Below are 17,563 nucleotides of genomic sequence, written 5' to 3' on the forward strand. Positions count from 1 at the left end.
TCCATGTTCTCCCAATGTCCAGTCCTCCAGGGAAGACAGGATGCCTTCCACTAGGGTATGAGACTCCTGCATTATGTAAAAATATAATAGATTCAGGGTTGGTGTGTTCAGTCATTTTAACAACTGGATTAAGTCATCAGCGAAGCCCATCTACTCACTCAAACATTTGTCAATAAAATGTTCTGTCCTCACCATCTCTCCATCAAATGAACCGACTCTCCTCCAAAATTAAAATACCCAATTAACAGTGACTCCATAGCTAAATATAACCATCTTTTTATTCAAAAGGATAAAAGAGATACAAATATGGATGTGAAGCATCTACTTCATTTTGAAATGGGCCTTTGGGTCAAAATGTCATGCTTCAATTGGGCATCTATCTCTTCCTTCAAAAAGAACTTAATGGCTTAAATAGCTCAGGGTTGTGTGTGTGTGTGTGTGTGTGTGTGTGTGCAATGATGGCATTTAGAATTCTAGCTTTCATGCAGTCCCAGAATAGAAGCCTCTGGCAAAATATGCAATAAATGGGATCTTTATATGAACATCAATTCAAACTTTACATAAAGGAAGTTACTATGTAATGACTAATGCTTCAAAGAGTGGCCAAAAGGCTGGTTGTTCTCCTCTTGTCCTCCCTTTGGCTGGGGAAGAGGGCAGCCAAAGCCAGCACTTACCTCTACTGGCACTCCAATGCTGCTTCATGAGGAAGGGGGCAATCCTATGATTAGCTGATGTCTCTAAGAACCTTTGATGATAAGAGATCTACTAATAGCCTTAGACAAGAGAAGTGGCTGAGATTTCAAGCATGCCTCTCTCTACCTATGCATCAAAGTCAACAAGGCTGTTCACTCATGAGCACCCCAATCTGTATACTGAGAGTTTACCTCGAGGACAGTAGATGTCTGGAGCCCATCGGTTGCACTCATAATTGTCTGCTGCCTTTTCACAGGTGAAACACTTAAATCCACCAGGATATGGCGTGGCTAGAAAAAGGATCAAGAGAAAAAATTAATTTTTTAGACTGAGCACAGAATCCTGAAGGTAGACATTTTCATTTTTTAAAAAGGATTCTAAAACCTGGCAGTTTCTTACAAAACTAAACATGTAACTACTATATGACCCAGCAATTACACTCTGGGGCATTTATCTCTGAGAAATGAAAACTAAAAGTCACACAAAAGCCTATATGCAAATGCTCACAGCAACTTTATTTGTAATAGCCCACGACTGGAAACAATCCAGATGTCCTTCAATGAATGAATGGTTAAACACACTGCGGTACCTCAATACTATGGAATGAATACTAGCAATAAAAGTAAACTATTAATACATTCAACAACTTGAATGAAATTCTAGGGAATTATGCGAAGTGAAAACAAAAGCAATCCAAAGGTTATATTCTGTATGATTCCATTTATTTAACATTTTTAAAATGACAACATTTTAGAAATGGAGGCAATATTAGTGGTTGCCAGGGGTTAGGGATGGGAGCGGTTGGGGGGCAGGGTGAGAGGAAGGTGGGGGAGGGGAGGCTTATAGAAGGGATTCTTGCGCTATTAAAACTAATATCTTGACTTGGTGATGGATACATAAACTTACACATGTGAGAAAATGTGTAGAACTAAATACACACACATACAAATGGACACAAGGAAAATTGGGGAAGTTTGAATAAGACAGGTGGATTGACTATATCAATGTTAGTAACCTGGTTGTGATATTATTCTATAGTTTTCAAAATGTTATCATTGGGGGAAAGTGGGTAAAGTAAACATGGGATCTCCCTATATTATTTCTTATAGTTGCTTATGAATGTACAGTTGTCTCAATAAAAATTTCAATTAAAAATAGGCACTCTAGGGGCACCTGGGTGGCGCAATTGGTTAAACATCCAACTTTGGCTCAGGTCATGGTCTCACAGTTTATGCGTGAGTTTGAGACCCACATCAGGCTCTGCCCTGGCAGTGTGGAGTCTGCTTCAGATTCTGTGTGTGTGCATCTCTCTCTCTCTGCTCTTCCCCCGCTTGCACTCTCTCTCAAAAATAAACATTGAAAAAAAAATAGGCACACTAGATTTCCAGTGATTCATTTTTATGTGTCCACTTATATAGCTATGTCGATATGTAAATATAAATATTAGGTTGAATCATTAAAAATTTCCTTATGTTTGACCATTTTTGACCTATAAAAGTGGCAATTTCTCTGATTCAATCTGATGTCTTTATCTGGTTGACTTGATATGGTTAAGAATTCCTGGGGACGGTAAGTATCAGCTAAGAAGAGTCTTCATTACTAAAATCTATGCTGTGCAGAGATGACCCTCTTAAGGGCTGTCTTGGGCCCATATCCAATGTCCACGGGGCAGCATGCTGAGGGCACATGTGGATGTGGAGGCATTACAGGCTTTTAGCTTGTGTCTGAGGGATGGGTAATTCCAGGAGGCCCTCCTAGCCCTCCCCCTCTCCACCCCTTAATTGGCCCTTCCTGCCTTCTGAAGAGTACAAGTACTCTAAAGGTACTTGTATCCTTGCCTTCATTTATGCTCAGGCACAGGGGGGTCTGGTGAGTCATGCTCTAGAGTGCCCAGCGCATGCAGGGCCTGGTGGGCATTTAAGGATGAGCATCCATAGAGGATGCCAGGAATGCCAGGTTGTCGCTGTCCTTTTCGCTGATGCGCTCTTACTTGCACTGATATGCTTTTACTTACTCAACTTAGAGTTTTGCCTCTCGTAAGCAGAACTTTCGTATTTTTTTTTTAATTTGTAAAATTACCTGGCCTCTTTGAAAACTACAAACACTCAAACACTTCATCTGCAGGAGCCAACTGTTCTCCCTCGCAGATGGCTGAGCCTGCACATCCCACTGGTGGAAATAATCATCTCAGGGTAAATTGCTTTGCCCACATGGAACCAATTAAGTATGTTATCAAAAATAAATGAAGGAGGAGGCAGCAGCTTAAGGCCAAAATTATGGGCCAGATTTAACTTTGCTTTTCACCTTGCATAGAAGAGCTGGCATCCTTGTACTGGCTTGCATTATCTCACAGTTGACTCTGACAACAGTCAATAACCTAACATGATCAAAACCCAAACTGTCTAAAAAAGACAAATAACTGGACATTTTTAGGGGCGAACTATGTTCCTGCAAGTAGTTGGTGAGTCAAGTTCATAAGCATAATGAAAGTGAGTTCATGGACTGCCTTAGACTGTGAGGGACGGAGAGCGGCCAAGACGTTGCCATCCAACTGCTTCATTCCCAATGAGGAAATGTCACTGTGGGGAAACACATTCTCCCTAACATACAGTTATAGTAAAACAGAAGTAAACTATTTTGTAAAACCACACACAAATAATTTTTAGGTCTCCACATCCCACCATCAAGATAGGTGGGTTACATTTGTATTGAAAGATTCTACTTAGATATGCACACCTGAAGAATTAAACACAAATAGCTTCCTGAATTCCAAAGACATTAAATATTCTTATGGACCCTTAAATTAGCTTATTTTTACAAATATTGTTATGAGAAAACCCATACGAAATATTTTAGGACACTGTCCTATCGGATACATTAAAAAAATAGTTTCACTATCAATTTGATAGTTTCACTATCAAATATGACACTATCAATGTGTCATATATTGGGAGAGCTGGGTGGCTCAGTCAGTGGAGCTTTGGCTCAGGTCATGATCTCATGATTCCTGAGTTCCAGCCCTGCATTGGGCTCTCTGCCATCAGCACAGAGCCCACTTCAGATCCTCTGTCCCTCTCTCTCTCTGCCCCTCCCCGACTTGCACATGCTATCTTTCAAAAATAAATATTAAGAAAATAATAATTTAAAAAATATGTAATACACAACTAAGTTTAAAGGAACTTTAAGGCAGCTGGTAAAATTTGAAGAATTCTCCAAGTAAGAGTTTTGGAAAAAAAAAAGATGTAAATGATTTGTCAAAGAAAACGACTTCTCAAAAACTTCTCATCATATTCACCAAGGTTTCTGACTGCAAGCGAGCCGTACCACTTCAGCTTGCATGATTAATTCACAAGAGCATCCAATTTTATCTGTCTGTCACTGCAGCCAGTAAAACTTTTCACTGGAATGCTGGACTAGTGATTCCTGGAAACTTTCCCATCAAAGAGATAAATTAAGAACTCTGAATGAAGATTGATGATCCAGCCACTACAAGAATAAACTTATTGAGAACTTGGCACTAATAGGTTGTAGTGTTCCCAAATTTGGATTATTTAATAGATTCTTCAAAATGATCTTTTGCAAGATGAGTGACATATTAAATACTGTCATTTCTTACACAGGTAGGCCTGGGTTCTGCAATTAACCCAAAGTATAGAAAAACTTAAATAGGAATATGGGCTAAAGCCCTATGGTAGCAAAGTGAAGCTTCGTTCAAATCATTTGAATCTGAATGCGTTTATCAGCACATATTACTTACAATTAATCAAATGATCTTATTTTCGGTGAGTTTTACTTTTAAATCTACAACTTCGTTATCTGTATGATTGTCAACCATGACAGCCTCGTACTGCTTATAGGAACTTGTATTTGCACCTTGGGAGGTACTACTGATCAGTGAATAATCAAACCCTTTTCAATGACCTGTCTCCACAAACAGACTCAGCTTTAAGCGGCCAGTTATAGCACAATACCACATAAATGGTTAAGTTCCTCCCTCTGGAAATATTTAACCAAAACTAAGGTCTACAGATGAGCAACTGTCTCCAGTAACTTGCTAATTGATACTGCATCTGATAAAGAAGTTCTTTTTTTAAAAGAAAGGAAGGAGGTTCCTAAGAGATGTGTTATTTTCTTCTTTGTTACTTCAAAGCATTACAGAGCAAGTAGAGTTTCAAACCGTTGTGGCCCCAGCTGTGAATGAATCTAATTTGGCTCTTGATCACAGAGTTAATAAGCTTAGTGTTCTGTATTTCAGGGCATAAGTCCTTGGTCCCTCAAGAGTAGGTGATTGTAAAGAAAAAAAGAAACGCCAAAGTGCCCAGTTACTTCCTGTAACATAATCTGTCCATTAAGTCTCATGGTCAGCCATAGTTCAACCGACTATAATTCATTCGTAAGGCGATGGAAGAGATTTCATCTTTGTTTCCATCTCTTGGAACTTCTGCCTGGACAAAGGCCTTCAGTTTCCAGAACTGTGGTGAGAAGGGAATCTTGTTTTAAAATGTATGCTGATAGGTAATGCATCCAAACTTGTTTTATTCTTGCCAAGTTAATTTCCATTGTTTTTGGAAACTGGATGCAAACGTAAAATTTCTAGAAATCTAATAAATTGATCTTCTTTCTCAGTCTATCTAGCAACAAAATATTGTCAGTATAACTTGAATACTATGAATGTATTTCTGATGGCAATGCATTTCCTGGTACCTTTCCAGAAAGTGCCCTTACTCCCTAAAACTTGCATAGTCTGGAATTATGCAAAAACGTCATTGGCTCACTATGTGGGCATAAACAAGCCTGCTCTAGGGATATATCTCTTTGTTCAACGTGACTAAGGAAAGACTCAGAATATGCAACCAGAGGAAACCTGGATTTCTCAGGAAAGGTTTCTAGTATAAGTAAAGAAATGGAGGCCAAGAACAGGTTGAAACCACGTAGGATGTTAAATTCTGTGATCTCGTGTGACATCTAGAAACCAAATAAGTCACTCCATTTCTCTGAATACTAACTCCTGTTTTGAATGTTTTATTAGTCTTTGGTATTTTAATTATAGGGTGGGAAGAAATTCATCATTTTTCACATGAAAAAGAAAAGAAAAACAAATTATAGAAAAGAATGTTATCGAGGACAGTGCCTCAAATTTGAAAGCCATAAAATTGATTTCTTTTAAATGTTAGAATCTCCAAAAATTAGGGGACCAGGGAGCAAGGGAGATTAGTCATGGGATGCTGAACTTTCCCAACCAGGGTTTCAATTTCAGCCCCCTTACGACCTCTTAGGGCTACTCAGAGCCCATGGCAAACGAGTTTGTTTGCCTGGTGTGGAAAACTTGTGTGCCTTCTCAACATCTCTGGCATCATTGATTTCTCCTTGGGTAGGTTCTGAGCAGTAGCTAACATTAATGGAAACTGAATTTCTCGCTGACCCCAGAAAAGCTGTTTGTGCCTCCATCTACAAAGTGAGGTGATTATATCAATAATTCAAAATCAGAATAACCCCACACCTCCCTCATCTATTTTTTATGGTCTATGTTCTACAGAAACCTGCTTCTTTGTAGAGAGATCACTCCATCTAAACCTGGTCTAGTGGGTGCTGCTCAGGGGCAGAGGACCATGACCTTTTAAAAAATCAAAGTGCAAAAACAAGCAAACAAACATCAAAAACTTCTGAAATAGTGTGGGGGAAATGTGCAGTAGGAATCACTGACAGTAAGAATTTTTACTCCCCATGACCAGTCATGGAGGCTCTAAAAAAAAACTCTGCCCAGAACTGCTGGTGAATCACCTATGTCTAATCTACTAGCTTCGAAATGACATCCTCTATCGTCCATATCTCAAAATCATATCAGAAAACCCCACCAAGTTTTTCTATATGGTGAATTCTTTTTAATCAGGCCATGGCCTACTTAATTAACATAGGCCACATAAACTTTCCCACCAACTTCTAGAGAGCAGGAGTGATTGCTCCCCTGGCCTGGCAGAGCCCATGCTTCAGAGATTTCATTCCGAAATGGACTTTTTTGGATAGGGGCCTACTCAACCCAGGCACTGATCCCCCCTAAGACTGGCACAGAAGTGGTGTGTGTGTTTTATTCTTGCTCACTTACATCCAATCCCCTTGATTTCCCTTCCCACTCTGTGTACAATCACAGCCTCAGAGGAGGCCTGTCTTTCAGCGAGGTGACCACTGAGTCAGTCACTGAAGCGGATGAAAAGCCCCACAGAAGCTGAAGGATTTAGCAATCAAAACCGAGACTGAAATTTAGATTTTTGTTCACCAAGTCTAATAAAAAAGCATGGCTCTTTGGAGAAAAGAACAAAAGGCAATCCTAAAAAACACAGCAAGTATCAAAGCACCTTCTTTTCATGGTTACTAAAATAAACAGCCCTCCAAAAACAAGCAGCCAGAGAATCTTCCCACACAATTAACCAGTAGGCACCAGCCTTTTACTGGTGAGAGTACACAATAGCAGTAAGACTGAAGAAACTATTTGCTGCGTGTCAAAGTGTACTTGGAGTTAAAAAATTAGAGGGATGCATTTTCAGGAACCTCAGTTTACCATCTAAGCCAATTACAACATCATAAGCAACAAACATCCAGTTGCCTATTATATATGTGCCTACTATTTTATGGATATTATCTCTAGTCCACAAAATAATGCAACAGGATGTATATTATTTCAACCACTCTAGAAATGTGGAAATTAACAATAAGATTCCCCTAACATTTATTGAGCATTTATGTTGGCTCACACACATCTAAGTGCTTTGTATGCATTCCTTTATTTAATCTTCACAAAGTTAGGGAATTTATTTCAAGCCAGAAGGCTACAAAGCAGTTGAGCTGGCCGCTGACCCAAGATCCAAGCCCCTGTGCATTCCTTGGAACACCTCTCATCTAAACCAGAACACATACACATTAATCATTCTAACCGTGTAGCGCTGAAGGAATCCATGTTGCTGTCTCCACTTAGTGGACTATAAGATCCTCAAAAGCAAGAACTATGTTTTATTTACCTTTATATTTTCCATGCCTATCACTATGCTTGACACACAGCAGACACTCAAAACATGTTTGCTGAACAGAACATTTCAAAAGAATAATACACCTCAGGGCGAATACTAAAGGTCAATATATACCCATTATACCCAGCTCTCACCACCACAGGGGCAATGCAGAAGAGGATTCAAACAGAAATAAAAGATAAGATAAATACAGAGATGGAGACCCAAACAGCAAGTAAATCTTCTGTGTTTCCCAAAGTGTGATCCTTAGAATATGTAACAGAAGCATCTGAAATTCTTGCTAAAAGCAAAAATTCATGGGTATCGTCCAGATATGTGCAGTCAGACACCCCAGGGAAGGGATCTGGGCATCTACATTATTATGCACTCACTCCCCAGATGATTCTTAAACACAGGAAACCAAAAGGGATAGGGAATAGGAAGTTGTGGGAGGCAATTATGCTGAAACTGAGAATCAGATGCACAGACAGGAAGACCAGCTATTATCTTGCCTATAAAGGACTGATCTTTTACAAATACCTTCCTCCTGGGACATGCCGGTTCACTTTGATAACTGATTGAGAGCTGGCACAAGTTAAAGGGAAGGGTGTTCAGAATCAGAGCAATTGTGCTGGGAACAGAGGAAACAAGCCTTAACAATTTGCCTTAAAATAAAAAAACAGACACCCTACAAAAAGGCGAGGGTAAAACATACAACATCTTCAGTAGCACCTGCACCCCCGAATTAAATCATCCAAGGTTCCCCTGCATGGAAGGCTGCCTTCTCCTGTCCATTTTCAACTCACATCTTATTCAAAGCAAAGTGACATTTCTGCAGTGAAGAGAACAGAGTCTTACTTGAAGGGTGGAGGTAGACAATGTCTTTCACTGTGAAGTCTCTCGACTGAGCGGCTTTCAGACAATCCGCCAGCAGGCTCAGGAGCAGGAGCCAGGCCAGGGCAGGGCCAGGTTCCATGGCAGACTGAGGCGTCACTCATACAGGGGGCCTGGGAGCCAGGACTTGGGACAATGGGAGAGAACTCGCACCTGAAATATAAAATAAGACTCATCTCAGTGTCCCACTCGAGGAAACCAGGAGAGACCTGGCAGAGCTCCTGTGTTGGTAGGATGGGCTGGAGGGAGACAGGGAGCCAAAGGCACAAGAAAGTGGATAGACACGGAGAGAAACTTTAGAAACAGTAACTTTAGAGCACTTAGAACATTCCAGCCCCAATCTATCCCGAATCAGGTAGCTAACGCTCCACTGGTGTCCATCCCCCCTAATATCCAGCAGAGATGGTATCAAGAGAGATTGAATTTTAATGAAATCCAGGAGGATTTTGCCAGAAGGCTAGGGGATGTCTGCCAGAATGCAACAATAAATAAGTCAAGTACAAAAGTGCAGAAGCATTTCCTTGATAGTGGTGACAGGCAGGTATGAGAGTGCAGACGTCCTGTGTCATAGTGCTCAAGCAAACCTACACAAGGTAGGCTTTCATATTCGCGGGGGGGGGGGGGCGGGGGGGGCGGGGGGGGGCGTGAAGAAATGTAGGTAAGTTGGCCTCTCCCAAAACACAAAGTGCCTTTACAGCTCAAAATCTCCTTAACTAATAATATTGGCCAGCTGCTGTTGAAGCCCTTACAAATATATCACTTAATTCCCCCAACAACCCTATGAGGGTTACCCATTTTCAGTAAACTGAAGTCCAGCAAATAAGCAGAGGAGTTGATTCAAACGGAGACAGTCTGGCCACTGACTCCACATTTGCAAACTCTAGGCGATATTCTGTTCTTCCAAAGACTGATTCAAGGTGTATAAACTTAAACTAATAAAATGAGGTCAAAGGATCCCAGTAGCACTAAGCAATCATCATTTTATCCTTTATTCTGGTTCTGTCTTTTCAATTAAAATTGAGAGCAGTCAATTTTTTTACTAGGGTTCAACTGTCCAACTTACTAGGAATGTAGATATATATCTTAATTTATACGTGCTATTTTCTTGCCATCTTATTGCTTTCCTACAGAGTCTGTTCTTCAGGCTCCACCCTTTTGCAAATACCATCATTCTATTGCCCACAAAAGGGGTCATGTTAGATATTCACCTTATTTTAAACTGGTGGAGAAAAAAAAACCAACACCATTTGGACATTTTGTTTACAAATTTTAACACAAAGATTCAATGAGATTTTTAAAAAGGCATAACAAAATCCTAAAATTATTTTGTCAAAATAAATAGATCAAGAGTAAATATATTATAAAACAAAATCAATACAGAAGATCAATATGAACTAATCAGATATTAATGAATACTAATCAAAACAGGATAGAAAATATAAAAATAAATACAGAAAATAGAACACTCGAATAGACACAACAACTGACATAAGTATTTTCTTTTAAATTACAGAACAGGAAAATACAAAATGAATAGTATTATGATAACTTAATTAAAAATTGTGAAGATTAACCAAAACCAAACAATACACAATGCACTCATATGAACTCCAGATGGATCGATGCATTCATTGTTGTTTAAAAAATCGACAAACTATTAGGAAATAAGAGTAGAAATTATCACCCTGTGGCAGCTTGATGATGCCAGCCTTGCCAATTTCATGCTAATTCCCCATTTTCCGTTTACATTTGGTTCCCCAGGCGAATGTGCATTCAAGAGGAGAATAAGCTGCTTGCTCCCTTAATGAGTGTGGCTGCCAGGCACCGTGTTAGGCACTTGTTTGAAAAATATGGTAAGAAAACAAATATTCATGGTATTTCTCCTCTGCCGAATGACAGAGACCAACATGATCTCATCATAAATGAACACAGTAGTGCTCCATTTTATATCCACTGTGGCCAGGTATGGTTGCACCTGAGGAGCAAATCTACCCTGCATCATCACGCCTCAGCTCCTCACAGTCTGCAGCAGGGCCCAATTTGAGACGGATGGGGAGGAAAGCTATCGGGTTTTATTTTGATATAACCTAACATTAAGTATCAACGAGCTGCCAACCTAAGTTCTTTTTAATGTGAACCTCACTGTCCACACCAATACGTCATATGTACCAAACAGTGCATTTATTAAAGCATTTCTCAATCACAGTATTCCTTCGGTTACTGGTTTAAAGGTCTCCCTCTGCACGGTACTCACACTAAGCATTATTTAATGCCATCTGAAATTTACCTTACCTCCGTAGCATGGCTACCAGCCACAAACCCTCATTCCACAGCATGTGTGTGCTACATCTGAGCAAAGAGGTAAAGAGCTAGACCCCTGGATTTGAAACCTTGCTCCAATGCTTTCTTTCTGTGCAACCTTAAGTCAGTTACTTAACCGCTCTGTGCCTCAGTTTCTTCATCTGCAAAATGAGGATCATAATGCTACCTACCTCAAAAGTTTATTACGAGAATTAGGTAACATAGCATAAAGCACTAAGAATAGTGTCCATCACATGGTAAATACTGTATAATATTTCCCAATATTTTTACTACTACTGTTTTGTTCAAAATGTAGTTTTAAAGTCAATGTGGTTTTCTAGGTAAAGGTAACTATGATGCAAATGTTGTGTTCTAACTGAAAGTAAATATGGTGCCATTTATTTGGGTTCAACACACAGCTCACTTTCCTTAAATCAGAAAAATATAACAATTTCCAGAACTACTATGTATGACAAATCACAATCCACACGTCTCTTTCTCCCCAGCATCTGCCCCATGGCCAGCCAGGCAGGGAGGGACAAAGCAGGTGCGAGACAGGGGAGGGCACGTCTTGCCACCAACATTATAATATTGCCTAGGCTCATGCAGACCCAGGTGACCTCCTGCCATCCTTCATCAACGAAGCAAACAGATGGGTGATGCCCATCTACACTCTCTCCATATCTCCTCCAAGCCACCCTCCAAGGTCTATGTCCCACCTCCATGACCTTTACATTTCTGCTTTAGTTAGATTTTACTTGTATAAAAGATATTGAGAGAGCATAGGTCTCTTATATCCCTTTGAAGCACATGTCTCCATTTTGTGTGCTCACACATGTGTTTAGAGTTTCCAAATTCTTAAAATAGTTGAAACTTGATTATCCCAACACACTTTACTCATGAAATTGTTCCTTTTTTAGAAAAAAAAGAGGAAGTATGTATTTTCTAGGCTTATGTATGATTAGAAAAAACACCAAAATGGTTTAGAATTTCTGATAATTTTAATGGTTTTCTTTTTGCTTAATTTGTATGCTCAAAAATTTCTGATAAGCATGTATTACTTCAGTAGAGTTTTTTTTTTGTATATTCATAATTTTGTACAACCATCACTCAGTCTGGAACATTTCCATCAAAACTCTTGTACCCATTAGTGGCCACTTCCAATTCCCTCCTCTCCCCACCCCTGCAACCACTAATCTACTTTCCATCTCTATAGATTTGCCTATTGGGAACATTTTCTGTAAACAGAACTATACAACATATAGTCTTTTGTGTCTGGTTTCTCTCAGTATGATATTTTCAAGATAAATCCATGTGGTAGCATGAATGGGTATATCATTCCTTTTTGTGGCTGAATAATATTTCAGTACTGAATATAACACATTTGTTTATCCATTTATCCCATTGACAGACATTTGGGTGGCTTCCATTTTTTGACTACTGTGAATAGTGCTGCTATTAACATTCACATTCACACTTTTGTGTGGACATATTTTTAAGTTTTCTTGGGTATATACCTAAGAGTGGGATTGCTGGGTTTTATGGTAACTCTGTTTAACTTTTTGAGGAACTGTCCATCAGTTTTCCACTGTGACTGCACCATTTTACATTTCCATCAGTAAAAGACCAGTGTTCGAACGTTTCCACATCCTCACCAACCCTTATTTTCATTAAAAAATAGTTTTTATTATAGCCTAGTGAGTGTAAAGTGGTGTCTCGTTGCATTTCCCAAGTGACTAATGATGTTGAACATATTTTCACGTGCTTACTGGGCATTTGTATATCTTTTTGGGAATAATGTCAACTCAGATCCTTTGCTCATTCTTTAAGGGGGTTATTGTCTTTTTATTGTTGGGTTATAAGAGTTCTTTCTATTTTCTAGACTCTGGACACTAGATCCAGACACTCAGATCATTTGCAAATGTTTTCTCCCTTCCTCTTGACTTTTCACTTTCTTGATGGTGTCCTTTGACATACAAAAGTTTTAATTTTGATGAAGCCCACGCATTGCTTTTTATAAATATAGATTTTGTTCCCATATACAAGTCAAGCCCAACATAGCACTAAAAAAATCTGCACACAATGCACAGTAAAAGAACTTGTCTACTTTGTAGTAGCCAGGGCTATATTTTCCACCTCTCTTTCCCTTAAGGAAAAGAGAATGGGCAGAACTGTTTATTAATATCACCATCAACTGCTTACATTCCTGCAGTAAATCATGAAGCACTACTCACTCTATTATTATATTCTAGGAACTGAAAAATGAAAGATGAGTTACATGCATTCACAATTAGTCTAACCATTCCTGAAATATGGGCTCTGCTGAGGGGGCTGTATTTTTTCTGTACAGATTCTCAGTAGTCAATGAAGCTTTATTCCCTAAGCCTCTCAAATATGATGCTGGACATGCTCAGATAATACGAAGGGTCTTTCCTAGGACTTTGAAGCTTTTCTCTGGAGTCCACAGTACCTTTGGACTGTCCTAGACATTTAGAAAAGATGTTGCACTTCCATTTTATGTGCTGCTATTTGAATACGCACTGAGGACCCCATCCCTGACTCCAGTTCTCTTTATGAAGAAGTACACTCTCATTTTCACAGCTCTGTGACCTTTCATTTGTTATTTATGAGCTTTTGCAAATCTAATACCACTCTGACAGATTTAATTTGTGCTCTAAATTACCTTTGCATGAGTTACTCAACTGCTGGTTTTATTCCAATGGATTACTTGCTACATTCTGAAACAGAAAAAAAAATTAGTTCGAGATCTATTCGACTTCCTCCATTTGGGAGAAAGTTGAAAAGAGTTGCATTCTGATTTTCACTGCATGGTAATACTTAGTATAAAGGAGGATTTCTAAGACTAGTCTTGGAGGCAAAGAGATAGACCCATAACCCAGATCACGTTTTACAAATCCACATCCTAATTGCTATTTTATATAGAGACCATAAAACAAGATACCCCCAATTCCTTAAACTCATCACTAAGATAATTAAGCACTTCTGGAAGCTACACTGACTAAGGTGCCAATTACCAAACAACACCTCAATATTAAACTCAATATTATTTAATATTAAACTTATTAAATATATAAGTAATTGTGAAGTAGAGAAGTAATACAAGTCTAAGTATTTTTCAATGCCGTTCCTATTGTAATATGAAATGCCTAATATGGGAGCAAAATGAAATTTTGAAGCCTGGAAGATCATGAGAAATCTTGACTTAATTTTCAATAATCCAGGTTTGGTGGTGTCTTAATGATCTGAGTAAGTTAATTCAGCTCCCAAAGTATAAATTCAACGCATGTCTTACAAAACTAAGACTACTTAAATATATCATTCTGACTATGGTACCTTCTCACCATTTGGGAATTGCTTATAACATGGTGGTGGTTTTCAAACATGGGTTCATTGACATGTCTCCATTGAGAGACAACATCTATATCTTCTCCCTTTTATTCTGGGACAGCCCTATAGACCAGTTGAGCAGAGTATGGTGGAAATAACACTCTCTGGCTTTTCAAGCTAGGTCACAGAAGGTAATTAAACTTACACCCAATGTTCTGGAATGCTCAACCAAATAAGCAATCTGAGCACTCTGAGTGCCATGCTGTGAAGAAGTTCAAGTAGTCCACACAGAGCTATGAAGACTTCATGAAGAGGCAGTGCTACCCTGCAAGCCCCCAGCTGCTCCTGCCCCACCGCCTTACTCCATTCCAGCTCCCGCCACAGTCTGATCAAAACTGCATGGAGACTCCAAGTGAGAACAGCCTGGGCCAAGCTCTTCCCACATTCCTGACCCACACAAACCATGAGAGAGAAATGAAATGATGATAACTACTTTATGCTATTACATTTTGTGGTGATTTGTTCTGTAACAATAGATATCCAGAATATGAGGAACTGGTGTAGGAGAACTAACTAGGAATTCTCGTACTCATGAAAATAATCCTATTTTCCACATTGGTTGCAAGGTACAGAAATCGAAATCAAACAGGCTATAATCAAAAGGGGGAGAAAGGGAAGAATTTTATGGTCTCATCTAATACTCCTGCTTGAACATGGCTGGACTTTTAACCCTCTTATCAGGAATTTCCAGCCCTCAACTCTACTTTGTCCCCTCATTTGCTTTTATTCTCATTCGGATCTTCCAGCTTCAGAAGCATTCCCAGACTGTTTTTCAACTGTTCCAGAAAACAACAACAACAACAACAACAACAACAACAACAAGAAAAAAAAACACCTAAAAAAAAAAAAAAAAAGGGCGATCCATCCTTGGACTACAACTGGCCAGGGGAATATGGCATTCCAACTGGCCAGAGCTGGGCTATTAGCATGTCACTTGGACAGATGCATAGTGTCAACTTCATATAAATCACGTAGTTTGAGAATAGGGGAGGTATTGGTTTTCCGAAGGAAGGAAAATCTAGGTATTGTCACCTGAAGAAGATTTGCTGGGCTAGCAAAACTACACAGATGTCCATACAATTAACAATACTAACTTCTAAGTACCTGCATTAACCTAGAAGTGCAAAATGAAGTTAATGATGGCCAAATGAGTATTTCAGCAAATGGTGGGGAAGTTACCTGTTGACATGATTTCCTTCTCTAAAAATAGAATACCATGCCAGTACCACTTTGCAAATCAAAACAAAAGGCGAAACAATAGTTCTAGTGGGCATTTAGAATCACTTCTGCCCTATGTTCTCCCCTGGTTACAAGATGGCTCTCCTACTGATACCCATCATGTGGTGCTATTTGGGGTGCACCGTGTTCTTACACGGTCCATCCTACAGGGTGCTGTTGTTTGGACCAGGGTCGGACATTTGATCCAAGCCAGACCAACCAGAGTTCTTCCTGGGTATTTTTCAAGCCAAAACTGGATAAAGACAATCAGCCCTCTCTGGTACAGAAGTCCACAAGAAGTGAAACTCAGGAACACGTGTATGCCATATTCCTCTCCACAGGGAGGAGGAAGAAGAGAAGGCAGCTTGCTGCCTGAAAGAGCTACTGATAATGGAGGTAAGAGCTGAGCTATGTGTAACCATTGCCTTTTGGGCTAATTGTTAACTCTTCCCTTAGAAGATTCAATCTCCATCCAATAAATAACATTTTTGCCCAAGCTAGTTTGAAGTTGCTTTCTGCCCCCTGCAGCCAGGAGATCGGACCAACCAATTCAAGACCAATTCTTATAAAAGAGGCCAGCCCCCAGCTTAAATTTTTCTTTGTAACATATATGCTTTTTTACATTAATACTTCTTTAAGGCTTATCAGCTAAAAGGTTAGAGTTGGTTTTAAAAACGTCAATAATAGAGAACTAGTCAGAGATTATCTCTTTCAGGCTTCATAGACACTGATGTTTCCTTTCCTATAGGGAGACAGATGATCATCTATTCCCAATATGAATTGAGGACCTATCTGCATAAAAATCAATGCTTTAAAAAAGTGTGTATTTCTTTTCCTGGAACCCCTTGGCAAGGCTAGAGTTATAGGGAAAAGCTGCCTTTGGACCTTTCCCCAGTCTGATTTAAAGGTCAATTGCATCAAAACCCTTCCATTCCTGAAGGATAAATGATGTCTGGCCTAGTATGCTTAGCAGTATATTCACATTTCTAAAAGATATTATATTCACTCTCTTCTGCTTGTTGGCTGTTTGCTTGTTAGCTTCTTCTATCAATTTGAAGTTTCTAGAGAACTGACGAGAAGGCATTTTGAAATACAAACAGCCACAAGGGGTTGGAGTCAAAGAACTCTCCAGGCAGGAATGGAAAACTAGGTACATTTCAGTGCCGGCCTGCCATTTTTTATTTACCTGGAAGGGAGTGGTGGTTTGGAGAAATTTTTTGCTTCGTATCTTTTATTAAATGTTTCTGTATTTTTAAGAATGTCATATTTTCATTTTACTTGTTCTAGGAATTCTAATCCCAGAGACCTTCCAAAAAATGTGGAAGTTAAAAATGTTTGAACTTATTAATTCCCACTTTCAACTTATTAACAACCACTTAACATAATCTTGATTCTCACCCAGGACAAAAAAGAACGAATCCACATTAAATATTTTTCACGCAATAGGGTTTTGCCCAGGGTTCCAAGAATCCTAACCAAGTTTTTGTCCAAAGTCCTTGAAAATTGTTACCATTTAGCCATTTATAACTCAAGATAAAGAAAACTGTAATTGCTAGTTTCATAGGTGTGGCAAACCCTTTCAAAATTTCTTACAGGGTAGGAGGGTGAGCCTGTACTCTTCCTGTGGGAAAAATGAAAAAAAAAAAAAAAAAAATCAAATAGCCAACATCAAAACAGCGACTTATGTAAAACAAAAACCTCTCTGGCTATATTTTTTTCAAATCACTGGATTCCTCAGTAGCTAAGTAATAAATCTTAACCAATTTTTCTCATTTAATAAAGAATATGCTTTTAAAAACAAATCTATCCATGCACTCATCCTCCAAATTTCTGATCAACCAATACCTTGAGCTACACAACACGTGTCCTGATAGTGCAAAGACCATCAGGGTTTCATTTTTGTGAAAGGGTATTGGGGTCTGTGAAAACTCACAGTCTAAACTATAATCTGACTATTTGCTCACCATGGGTTTGAAGGCAAAGGAATGTATCCGATGACCTCCTGCCTCTGTACCATCGGGGTAGGAATTCTTCCTTTGTAATGCACC

General features: G+C 39.1%; 1 protein-coding gene across 5 annotated transcripts in view; it reads right to left on the reverse strand.

Annotated features, from left to right (window-relative positions):
• The window catches only part of LYPD6 (LY6/PLAUR domain containing 6), a 123,558-nt gene that overhangs the window by 19,079 nt on the left and 86,916 nt on the right, over nt 1-17,563 (reverse strand). For all 5 annotated transcript variants that reach the window (XM_060626461.3, XM_060626460.3, XM_060626459.3 and 2 more), the window contains 2 exons: nt 8,553-8,741; nt 885-983 (listed from right to left, as the gene is read on the reverse strand). In XM_060626461.3, the coding sequence (XP_060482444.1) occupies nt 885-983; nt 8,553-8,670 (217 nt within the window). In that variant the 5' untranslated portion in view covers nt 8,671-8,741. The remainder of the gene's footprint in view (nt 1-884; nt 984-8,552; nt 8,742-17,563) is intronic.

Source organism: Panthera onca, chromosome C1, assembly GCF_046562875.1.
Source record: "Panthera onca isolate mPanOnc1 chromosome C1, mPanOnc1 haplotype 2, whole genome shotgun sequence".
Taxonomy (NCBI): domain Eukaryota; kingdom Metazoa; phylum Chordata; class Mammalia; order Carnivora; family Felidae; genus Panthera; species Panthera onca.